The 12182-nt window shown below is 38.8% G+C and overlaps 1 protein-coding gene across 1 annotated transcript in view; it reads left to right on the forward strand.

Annotated features, from left to right (window-relative positions):
* The first annotated feature begins 214 nt into the window (after positions 1-214).
* EPB41L4A (erythrocyte membrane protein band 4.1 like 4A) overlaps positions 215-12182 on the forward strand; it is a 263329-nt gene continuing 251361 nt past the window's right edge. Inside the window, exon 1 of the mRNA XM_017527203.2 lies at positions 215-550. Coding sequence (XP_017382692.1) covers positions 452-550 — 99 coding nt within the window. The 5' untranslated portion in view covers positions 215-451. The remainder of the gene's footprint in view (positions 551-12182) is intronic.

The following is a 12182-nucleotide window of genomic DNA, read 5'->3' on the forward strand; positions in this document are numbered from 1 at the left end:
CAAATCCGTGCGGCTGGACGGAGCCGCAGCGCCTCCAGGGGCTTCCAAGGCCAGGGAGGGCCTCGAATTTCCGTCCCTCCCTTTTCTTCTATCTTGCCCCCATTGCCAGGAGACTTTTGTCGTCCTCAGGACTGCAGGAGGGGCCCCGCGCCCCCGTTTTCGGAGGAACCCGAGCCGCAGGATGCCCGGGGACGCGCCGCCGCCCTCGGCGCCTAGTTCCTCAGGCGCTTCACCGGCGGCTCCCGGGCGCTGACTCTCCCGGGCTTTTCCGCCCTCCTCGCTCCCGCCCCGCCGGGCGGCTAGGCGGCCCGGACCCGGACCCCGCCGGGAGTTGCTCCTCTCGCCCTCGCCAAGGCGCGGACAATAAATTAATGCATCGCGCTTGAGGGGAGGGGCGGCTGGGCGCCTGGGTGGCAGCTTTCTCGCCTGGCTGGAGACGGCCACAACCGACATGGGCTGTTTCTGCGCTGTTCCGGAAGAATTTTACTGCGAAGTTTTGCTCCTGGATGAATCCAAGTTAACCCTCACCACCCAGCAGCAGGGTATCAAGGTGGGTGCGGCCGGGAGCGCGTTCCGGGGGTAGGCGGCAGGGCGGGCGCGGGGGTCCACCGCTTTGTCTGAGGACGGTCACCGGTGGGTCGAGGGCGGCGGCCGCGTCTCTGCTCGGTGGGGAGGAGAGGCCGCTGTCCCCTGCGGGCAGGGAGAGGGTGGACGTGCCAGGGTGAGTTAACTTTGAGTTCCTTCAAAAAACAAAGTTGAGTTTGACGTCTCAGAGGTTACTCAACACACCAACTCCCAGCAGCAACCCAAAACTCTTGCCCAAACGTTTTCTCCAAAAGCCTCTGGGTCCCTCGCAGCTCTCAAAGAAGGCAGAATAGGTTATACCGGCTGCATCCCACCACAGCGTGGAAAGCACGATTTCCCTCGGTTCTGTTGAAGGCGTTTTCCTGGATAGTGTAGTTAGGAAAGTGAACTAGTTCACTCATTGAAACACATTAACGGGTAATTGTGATTATTTTGCGTGGGTTTGTAGTTGGGTAATGCTACGTTTGGACGGAAAACATTTTCTCTTTCTACAGCTACCTCGGTTTATCCCCACGTTTAAGTAAACATCTCTCAAAGCGACCCAGTAATAACTCTCCTCCTGTTTGTGGGTCATTAAAATGGAATCAACACATTAACCTAGAGAACCCAAGCAAAAAAGTAGCAGAGCCCAGCAGAGCTCCTCTTCCATACATTTGTTGAGAAGGTGTTTATGTTTATAGTGACAACCTGACCAATGCGCCTGCGTGCTTGTTTAGCTCTTACAACAATGTTAACTACGTAAACGAGACCTAAATCCGAAGCGTTTTGTTGTTTTGTTTACGTTTCTCTTTCAGTTTTAAATCACCAAGGCATTTTAGGTGAGGCAGCGGCTGAGTCGCGTGAAGGGAAACAGCTCCCCGCTTCTGACATAGCTGGCCTTCTGAGAAATAGAGATCAGGCTGCCAAGTATCCTCTCTTAGTCTCTTCATCTCAGAAGTTATCTTAATGGGGTAGGCCCTGGACATTTCCTTTTGTGAATCAGTTTTTATGTGGTTTTACGCACACTAGGATAACTATTCTTGGCTAAAAGTTTCAGCGTTGGTGTTGCCATTCTTAGTGCACAGAATTCCAATTTCATAGGTGTAATTCTTTTGCAAGAGAAAGTGGAAAAATTATCGGTTAAAGCTACAAGACTGTTAACTCTTTCCTTTAGGAGATTGTTTTGAATATTGTTTCCCCAGTAATTATAACAAGCAGCATTCAGTTGGATTCTCCTATGGGGTTTCCTTTCAAGACCGATAAAATACACTTTTGAGGGAGAATGTACATTTTGTATTTTTAGCTTTTCTTTATGTTCCAAAATATTTCTCCTCTTGCCCACCCAATGGAATCAGGAAAATACTGTAACTTACAAGATGATGTTACATTCTTTGGTGTACTGAATAAAATAGGCAAAAATCACAAAAACATCCTAAATTCTAGATAATATATAGATTCTTTGTGGTGTCGAGATAGAAACAATTGGAAAAAGGGAACCGATGATCAGATACTAAGACAACAAAGAAATCTTTTTGAAGTGCAAAGTCTAAATTATCTGGACTCTAAAGTCATCTGGAATGTGAGCTTCCTATTTAATCATGAAAGTCATGCCTGTCAGCTGTAGAGTGTGTACATTATTCTGTCAAGAGAGCAGCCAGGACTTGGGATCAAATGGAATAATTTTGTCAGAGTAACATGAATCAAAAACCCTGATCCATAATTATTTTTTATAACCCAGTGGTGCTTATCTTGTTTTACAAATAGGCTGAAAATTGGTGAGTGAGTCAAAGGCAACAGCAACTATATAATATTGTTATTTTGGATACAGGCCATATAACTAAACAATAATTTCAGCAGGCTTTCGTTGGAAATAATCATTTAACAACAGGCTTGGCCTCTGTCCTTGTCACAAAAGCATGCCACAATTATTTTGATGGCCATGTGTGTAACACAGATGTTGTCTGTGAAAGCTAACCACATTATCTTCTTTGCTACCATAAAAATGTATGTATGTGTTAAACACCTACCTATCCTTGGCGTGTACTAAATTAAATATGTTTGCATATTTATAAATGGTATAATGTATGAAAAATATATTGCATGTAGATGGTATTCAAACGTTGGATAAACACGTGTATGTTATTCTGTATATGCCTTTTAAACTTTTTCCTAACCTTCATATATAATGGTGCATAGGTACAATTGATGCATATTGCATTAATTACATAAAATTAACTTATGCTTTAGATTGTAAATGGAAAAGTAAACAGTTAATAACCCATAGTTACCATTATGGTGTTTTTCCAGGAGATAGTATACTTGGTAATTTTGATTATCACTAATTAAAGTCAAAATTAAGCAATAGCATCAATTAGCCTACTTTTCTCTGAAATTAACTGGAAAAATCTTTATTCTTCAAAAGCATTTTCTAACATTTGTGATTATGCTATCCCTATTCTTAGATGAAGATGCTAATTTTGCATTAAAATTGTGCACATATTTCATCTCTTAGAAGTAGTTTTACTGATTCCTAAATGGTTGCTTGAGAGTTTGCTTGTGTTACTGTTAAAATAATGTACTGTGAATTAGAAAAGATTAATTATAGCAAGTTAAGGTGGAAGAAGCATGAGAGAATCTTGGTAAACATTATTTTTGTGTGTCATTTTGAAAAACAATCTTTGGATTTGTTTAAGCACCAAATTACAAATAGAAAAATTACAAAGTGATTTTTCTACAACTTAGATGTTTTTAATCGATGTTAGAAAAAAATCAATGTCACCATGAAAAGTGTTTCAGCCTGAAGACAGTTACTCATCTTATATGGTAAGATGAATATCATTTAAATGGAAAATATTTCATTTCTGTTTAAATGGAAAATAATTTTCTATTAAAAAAAATACCGGAAAAATAAAACAGTATCTTTGTATTCCTATTAATGTTACACAGGTATTTAACTTTTTTACCTGCTTTAGGGACAACCTCTCCTTGACAGCAGAAAGTCGTATTCATGCAGTTCACAGTTTGAACCTTATCTAAGATTTCAAAACTCAAGTTTATATAAGCTGCGAGCTATTGGTTATGTATTGAGCCCTACAATAGCTTTTAGCTGTTTGTTTTTTGCTGCTATCTTTCTGGTTTGTTCAAGTAAGGATTTCTGCTTTGGTTGGTCTCAGTTGTCTGAGCAATGTTTGTTCTGGGAAACTGTTGTTGTGTCCTTTCTAATTCTCTGTGCTAAGGGAGGTAGATGACTTTCTTTTTGTTCTCTTACAAAGCAAAACTCGAATGTGGCTCAGACTGGTTTTCTAGGTTTTCATTTGTTTAGCAAAAGATTTTTAGGAAAAAAAAAAAAACCTCAAGATTTGCTTATAAATTCTCAAAATTGCTGCTACAAAATATGAAATAGATTAGTATTTTAATTTTGGCAAGATTTTATCCTCTTTGAGTAGTGTGATGAATATTTAGGTGCTCATTTTTCCCTGTGAATATTGATTAAATTAATGAAACCAATATGACAGTAAGATGAAAATTCCATTAACTTCTTTTAAATGGCTTTGTTAAGATATACCATACAATTCGCCCAGTTAAAGTATATAATTCATCCATTAACTGTTAAATTATGTTACTTCCCAATCATCCTGAGGTTCCTGAGGGAATACTGTGAGTCAGTTTCGATGCTTTGATCAGAAACTTGCTAATAAGCTAGAAAAACAATCATAAGGCAAAGGCTTAAATTCTATGCATCTCACTTACCAAAAATTATAATTTGCATTCCATTTGGACCAATAAATAAAATATCTCAGAAGACTGGAAAAAAATGAAAAGCAATAGTTTCACAAATTATATTAAGTTTGTATGTGAATACTCATATCTTTTGGTATCAGCCAGTGAACCTACTGAGTCAGGAACCATATAAACATAGGTTGAAGCAAGTAATCACACACCAACATTTAACATAAAATTCACCATGGGTCTTGATCGGGTATTAAATTAGATGCGACTGGGCTAGAAAGTGTCTTTCCTCCATACCACATCCAGTTTTCTAAAATTCAGATGTGACATACAAGTTCTGGCTGCATAAGATGAACTATGTATAAATAGCCCCTCAGTTTTACAGTAAATTTTTTCCTTGAAAAAAAAAATTAAAAATGCTTTTTTATCATCCATGACTTGAATGTGATTTAATAATTGTTTAAGGGGGAAAGCATTGTTTGTTACCTCCAATAGCTTATGGCTGTCTTTCTGGTATTCTTGGTTGATAGCGAACTACACTTTTTGCAATCCAGTTACTGTGTGTGTTCTTGAATTCTGTATTGGTAAGCTTGAACTATTTTAAACTCCCTGTGGGAATTTATCCTGTCCCCTGTAGGGTACTTAGCAACACTCCCTGCCTCCTCTCACCAGATACCAGTAGAACCTCTTTTCCAATAATGACAACCAAAAATGTCCCCAGATGTTGCCAGATGTTTCCTGATGGGTATAATCACCCTTTGTTGAGAACCACTATCATAGAGGATAGCAGCTTCCTTTGTTCTTATGTCTTTGTTGCACAGTTTCTACGTTGAATGCAGGGTAACTTTTAGATGCCTTGTATTTTTTCTTTACTTCCCTCTCTTTTGGAGTGGTGAGTTGTTTACCTCATATTCAGTGAAAACAATATGGTATCTTTATCTTGCTTCATATTCAAATATCTTTACACTTGCTTCATATCTTTATACACAGAACAATACCTGCTGTGATTAAAAGCATAGGCTCTCGAGTCAGATTACCTGGGTTTAAATTTTGGCACCACTAATTACTTAGTAGCTGACTCTTTTCTGAGTTTCAGTTACCCCATCTGTAAAATGGAGAGAAATGATGTACAGTATTCACCTTCTACATTCATGCTGTTTTGCATGTGATAAGCCCCCGGAAAATTTTAACTTTATTTCATCTCCCCTCCTTTTCCCCTTGTTGTAGTGGCCCATTCCTTCCTAGAGATAAAGTCCAAACTGCATTGTTTGACTTAGCTCCTTACCTGATCCAGCCCTGCCTGTCTAGGTGACTTGCCCTCTAGGTATGCAGAAACTACTCACAGTTTCCCAAATATTCCAGATTGTTTTGAGACTTTATGCATGAGATTTGTATCCCCTTTTGTCTTTCCCTAAACACATCCTTAGCTGAACCATCCTTGAATCAAGTGTCCCATCTGCTAGGCAACCTTCACTTCTGCCTGACCAGGCAGAGGTAGGTGCCTGTTTGTGTCTTACACATTCCTGTTACAGCGACTGTCACATTGCATGCATTATTTCTGGACACATCTGTCTCCTCCAGCAGCTTGTGAGCTCCTACCTGTGATCCCCAGGAGTCAGAGCTGTATGCTTCATGTAGTAGATGCTTATTAACTATAATTTGAGAGAAGAATGAGTGGAGTGTTGGAATAGGCTATATTGAAAATCTTCTAGATAATGGGGTTCCTTTGCCGTTTTATTTTTACTAGAAAAGACCCTAGAATAAAGTGAATCACACTGTGAAAAATCTGTTGCCAAGATACTCTAATTTTTATATTGATAATGGGTAGAAAATGAGATGGTGCAGTGGACTTAATGCATGCAGTACATTGAAAAGCTGACTAGCAGCTATTTCAGAAAACACTAATCACACCATTTTTGTATGTTGTAAGTACCAAGTCTTTCTCTTTTAAATTTAATGCTCCCCTTTCAACCTGAGTCTTTCGGAAGAAGAGCATATTTCCCGAATGGAAAATAGATCCTTACATTTGAGTGACTTTTCTTCCTTGTCTCCTATTCTTTAAACTGTCTTAGAACTATATTGGTTGGTTTTACAGTGGGGGTTTATGCGGTTGTAAACCAGCACTGTAATTTTTAATCTTGCTGAACCACCTGTCTTACTCTTGAAGCTACATAAACCTAATCTGACACTGCCCTAAGGCTTAGTGGAAAAAATGGCGTAAATAAGTTAAATATTGGGTTTTTATGAAAAAATTATGTTTTTCATTCTGATGCAAAGTGCATTTGTCTGCAGTCCTGTTTGTAAACATGACAAGTCAGAGATGAAACTGGTTGCATCTATGGCTCCTGCCTTTCTGAGATTGGCTGCCTTGATTCAGCTTTATCTCTGACAAATTTAGTCACATCTGAAGCTCCTGCATATCGCTCCTGGTCATCCTGCTTTGGGTTGTGATGACTAACTGCCATTTGTTTCTGCACTGTAAGTTTTGTTTCTACATTTCATATATTAAGATTAAACCAGGCACCTGTTATCACATGTCCTGGGCATAGACTACGTGTGCTAAATTCAGGAACTAGTCAGTTTACTTTGTGACTCAAAAGCTTTGTAAGTTCAATTTAGAGTGTCTATACCATTCTTAAAACTGTGGATTGCATTCCTGTGTCCCCTGAGCCACGTATGTATTCCCTGTGCTCTTTTTTTAGGTGAAATAGTCGTTTTTCCTTAATGTTGCCTATTGTTAATCCATTTCTCTATAACTAAACACTCTTGCAAAGAGATTCCTCAGGAGCTGGAATGGTTCCTCCAGAGGCTGTCCTGATAATCACTGAAGACACAAAAGGCCCAGCAGCCCTTCCAAAATGTGTGAGAAGTTTGTTTTCCAGCAGAGAATATTGACATGACAAGAGGAAGTTAGAACAAGGGATATGGGGACAGGCAAGGAAAATGGAGAAGTGCTGAGCGATAGCTCAGACAGACAATACCCAAAAGGTCAGATGGCAAAGACAGAATCAGCCAACTGAGACTGCAGAGGGAACCACATGCTGCTGCAGTGTATTGTTTAGGAATGACACCTTCTGAGCCCTTAGGAAAGCATATTTAGTAATGCCTAGTCTTCAGCTTGTGGGGACAGTGTTCCAGAGGTTGATTTGAAAATGCTTTCTTTAGAGAACAGTGGTGTGCATGAGTGAGGATCAGGTTGCTGAGCTAGCCCATAGAAACCATTTGAGTTGTTAAATCACTCACCCATGTTGACCTTCATCAGACCTGTGTTTGAGAAGCAGGCTTGGAACCTCTACTGCCTTAATTGCAGCTTGTCAAAAAAGAGGATGGTTTTTCTCTGCCATCCTCACTGCTTATGACTTAGTTTGGCCCTTTCACCTGATCCAGACTCCTAACGGGAGTCTAACTTGTACATGATTCTTCAGAGCAACATTATTTATAGTAGCCTTCTCAATTTCTTATTTAATTTTTAAAACAGCTTTATTGACATATAAATTGTGTGCTGTACAATTTACCCATTTAAATTGTCCAATTCAGTGGTTTTTCATATATTTATGGAATTGTGCAACCATCACTGCAATCAAGTTTATAAGGTTTTCATTTCTGGAGAAAGAAACTACATACCTGTTATCAGTCATTCCCCATTTCCTTCCAACTTCCCATCCCCCACACCCCCACCACTATGTAACCGCTAATCTTTCTGTGTCTATAGCTTTGTGTATTCAGAACATTTCATATAAATGGGTTCATATGATACGTAGTATTTTGTGAATGTCTTCTTTCACTTGGAGTAATGTTTTCAAGATTCATTCACAATGTAGCACGCATCAGTACTTTGTCTATTTATTGCAGAAAAATAGTCCATTGTATGGATATACTATATTTTATCTTTCATCAGTTGATGGTTATTTACACTGTTTGGCTATTATAAATAATGTTGCTCTGAAGAATCATGTACAAGTTTTTTGTATGGACATATGTTCTCATTTAATTTAATAATGTTTTAATTTCTCTTGTGTATATACTTAAGAGTGGAATTGCTGTGTCATAAAGTTTAACAGTTTGACGAGCTGCCAAACTGTTTTCCACAGTAACTTCATCATTTTGTATAAGGGTTCTAATTTCTCCACATTCTCACTAGCACTTGTTATAAATCTGTCATTTTTATTATTATCATCCTATTGAGTGTTGAAGAAGCATCTTATTGTGTTATTTGAATTTTTCCCTGGTGACTAACGATGTTGATCATCTTTTCTTGTGCTTATTGGCTTTTTTTCTTTTTTTGAGACAGGGTCTTGCTATGTTGCTCAGGCTGGTCTTGAAGTCCTGGCCTCAGCTGATTCTCCCAAAGTGTTGGGATTACAGGCATGAGCCACTGCACCTGGCCTTATTGGTTATTTTTGTATCTTCTTTGGAGAAGTATCTATTTACATTGTTTGCCAGTTTTTAAAACTGGTTTGTCTTTTTAAGTATAAGAATTTAAAAAAAAATCCAAATGCAAGTTCCTTATCAGATTTTAATTTGCAAATATTTTCTCCCATTTGGGTCATCTTTATACTTTAAGTGTTCCTTATATACCCACAAATTTTTGATTTTGATGAAGTGCAATTTATCTATGTATTTTTTCTTCTTGTGCTTTTGGTGTCATATCTGAAAAACCATTGCCTAACCTAAGGCCTGAAGATTTACTCTTACGTTTTCTTTTAAGATTTCTATAGCCTTAGGTCTTACATTTAGGTCTGTGACCCATTCGTTGTTTGCTCGTGGATATCCGGTTGTCTCAGCACCATTTGTTAAAAAGACGATTTTTTTTTCCATTGAATTGTCCTGGGACCCTTATAAAAAAAAGTCAATGAACAATAAATGTGAGGAGTTATCTGTGGGCTCTCAATTCTATCCCATTGATTTACATGACTATATTTATGCATCTTGTTTATTTTTACTAGTTCCTTAGTAATATAGATGTGGGTAATTCAACAGAGAAAACATTCCTAGTTAAAACATTTAATATTTTGAGAAAAATTTTTTGTAAACTTCCTGGGAGCAGTGACACTGTGTATTTTGCACACTGTTAAATCTTCAAGAACCTAAAAGAATGCCAGGCACATGGTGGTGCTCAGTAAATATTTGTTACAAGACTGATTGAAGGATTGCTTTAGTCATGCTGCTGCTATTGCTTTTGTAACTTAAAACTGTGCTTGAATATTTAGATTTTCAAAATGTTTCCTTACAAACTCTGAGTGTTGTTATTTATGTTCTGTTGAGGATTTGCTTTTGGTTCTTGTGGCTTTTTCTGTAAATCACTTGGTGGAAGACTGGAAAAAAGGGTATTTGCATTAGGTTTTATGAATAATTTTTTTGGTAGGTTTGACGTGAAGATGTTAGAAAAATTAATGTCATTTAAATATGCATGGATTTTCATCTGTTATCTTGAAACGTATTTAGCAGATGTTAGAGTGCAATGTGCGCTGATTTCCTACAGGAAATAACGTAGACAGCTAGAGGACTGCTTCTGAACACACACACTCTTCCCAACTCCATGACTTCCTTTCAGCCTTGAACTTTGGGGATTTCTAGCAGGATTGTAGGTTAAAGCCTTTGGAGCAGCTGTGGCTTTATGGAATTGGACTGCAATCTTCTATGACTGAGGGAAATTGTAGCAAATCTTAGTGGTATCAAAACTGGCATAATATAAGCTTTACAGTCTTTTCTGGATTGCACGTTAAAAGTCAGTAGTATTCAAACATTTGAAAAATCCCAATAGACGTGTGAGCTACAGCTCCCTTTGTCAAGAGAATCTCAAGCATTCAGAATCTAGATAATACCCTAGCATCGCAAAATGTTTCATATGAACTCATTTCTGCTTGTCATTGCTTTTTCCTGTCAGCCACTCATGCTTTTGGCCAGTAGTTCTACTGTCTGATCCTCTGCACCAAAGCATGCAGTCCTATATCCTCAGTTAATTCAGCCCCACGATGCTGCCTAAAATGCAGCAGACAGTGAGGGTGAGAGCATGGAAGAGCTGACATAATTACAACAGACTGGATTTCACTTACGATAGAAAGTTAGACCTGACATGGACATTTGGAATCATCTAATCCAGCCCACACTTTCGACAGGGGAGGGAACAGAGACCCAACACGTGGGCCTAGACTCTTTTCTCTAGTTTTTCTCCTGATTCTTTTTTTGGTGTTCACTCACTCCGTTTCTTTGCAGCATGGAAGGGACTGACTGAGAACTGATCATACAGGCAGAAGTCAGAATTTACTGAACATCATGTAGATTCACTGCCAATCCAATCACCCTCCATGCTCCTAACTCCCCCTTCTCTTCTCCTCACCCCAGCCCTTAAATTAAGGCTTCTCAGCCTCTGATCTGTTCCTGTTACCTTCTGCAGTCTTAGCATTTGGATTTGTGGAACTCTTCCTGTTTCTATGAGGGAGAATGTCTTCTCGTCGAGGGAAGCTTTAAAAAAAAATTACCTAAGAGATCGCTTGTGTGGAATTTCTTTTCAGAATGGTACTTACTGCACTGCATTTTAATTTTTAGTATTAGAGCTTATATCACTGAGTGTTTCCTTCGTCTTTATTTTGTAAAGCCCTTTCCCTGAGTTCTTAAAGTTCCATGCTGCTTATCTCTCCAGGAAACAAAATTAAAAACTGATTAGTGACCTTTCTTATTGCCTGAGGAAGGGTGCAGTGAAGAAAGCAGAAAGATAAAATTGCTCTTTTGTTGAAAGGTTTCAGATGGGCCCATCATCAAGAGGCTAATAGATCTTCTCCCTTGATAATGATTATTTTGTGCTTCTGCTGCTGTTTATAAGGGCACTTGGAGGATGTGCAAATTTTCCAGAATTCCTTAGAGAGCCAGCTTTTTTTTCTTTCAGACACTGTTTTTACATCATGTTCTCTAGTAGTTATTTGAAGATAAATAGGTTTTGGGTGTGAGGGTATATTGGGGTCTGGACCAATGCTATGGGACTGTAATTGTAGTTTTGGATTTGTGAACTCAATTCTACAAGAATATATTCAGCGCTTATTGTGTACCCAGTAGCATTCAGGATTTCTGGTGGGGGTAATGAAATAAAGGGAGAGCTCTTGCTTGTAGAAGTTTAACTGTCAGATGGAAAGACAAACATTTACTTATAAAACAAAAGAGCATAACATGGGACAATTTATAATCAAGTTGGCCTTATGTGGCAGAGATTCTTAAGAGGTAAAGAAATTCTTACAAGGAATTGTTTCTTTTATGCCAAGGTGAGGTTAATCAGGAAAGGCGTTTTAGAAAATGAATACAGGTTGAACCGTGCCTAATCTGAAACGCTTGTGGTTGGTTGTATTTCAAGATCTAAAACATTTCAGATTGTAGGGTGGTAAAATAGTATATGTGTTATGTAGCATCCCTGATTAGCTCTGGGAGGCATCTCATAAAACAAGTACATAAAGTGGATATTCACAAAAATGGAGGCAAATAGATACTATAAGTAGCCTTACACTAGTTTTTACAAATATTCCTCCTGTGTAATTATTGCTGTGTGGCAAATTATGGACAAAACTTAGCAGCTTTTACATCATTTTCTCATAAAAGAACCAGTATTTATTGTGCACAATTTCTGTGGATCTGGCATCCAGGAGCCCTTTGCTGGAGGATTCTGGTTCTGTCTCTCTCCTGAAATTGCACTCAAGCTGTGGCCGAGGCATCAGTGATCTGGAAATGGTGGATATGGGCAGGCCTCAGTTCCTCACTGGCTTTCAATAGAATGCCATAGGTCCTCAGCATGTGGGCTGCTCTGTAGGCTCCCGAGTGTCTTTCTAATATCGCAGCTGGTCTCCCTCCATGGAAAGTGACCCAGGAAAGTGTGAGAGAATGTGAGCTTAAGACAGAAGCCA

The sequence above is a fragment of the Cebus imitator genome, unplaced genomic scaffold (genome assembly GCF_001604975.1).
Source record: "Cebus imitator isolate Cc_AM_T3 unplaced genomic scaffold, Cebus_imitator-1.0 Scaffold46, whole genome shotgun sequence".
Classification (NCBI taxonomy): Eukaryota; Metazoa; Chordata; class Mammalia; order Primates; family Cebidae; genus Cebus; species Cebus imitator.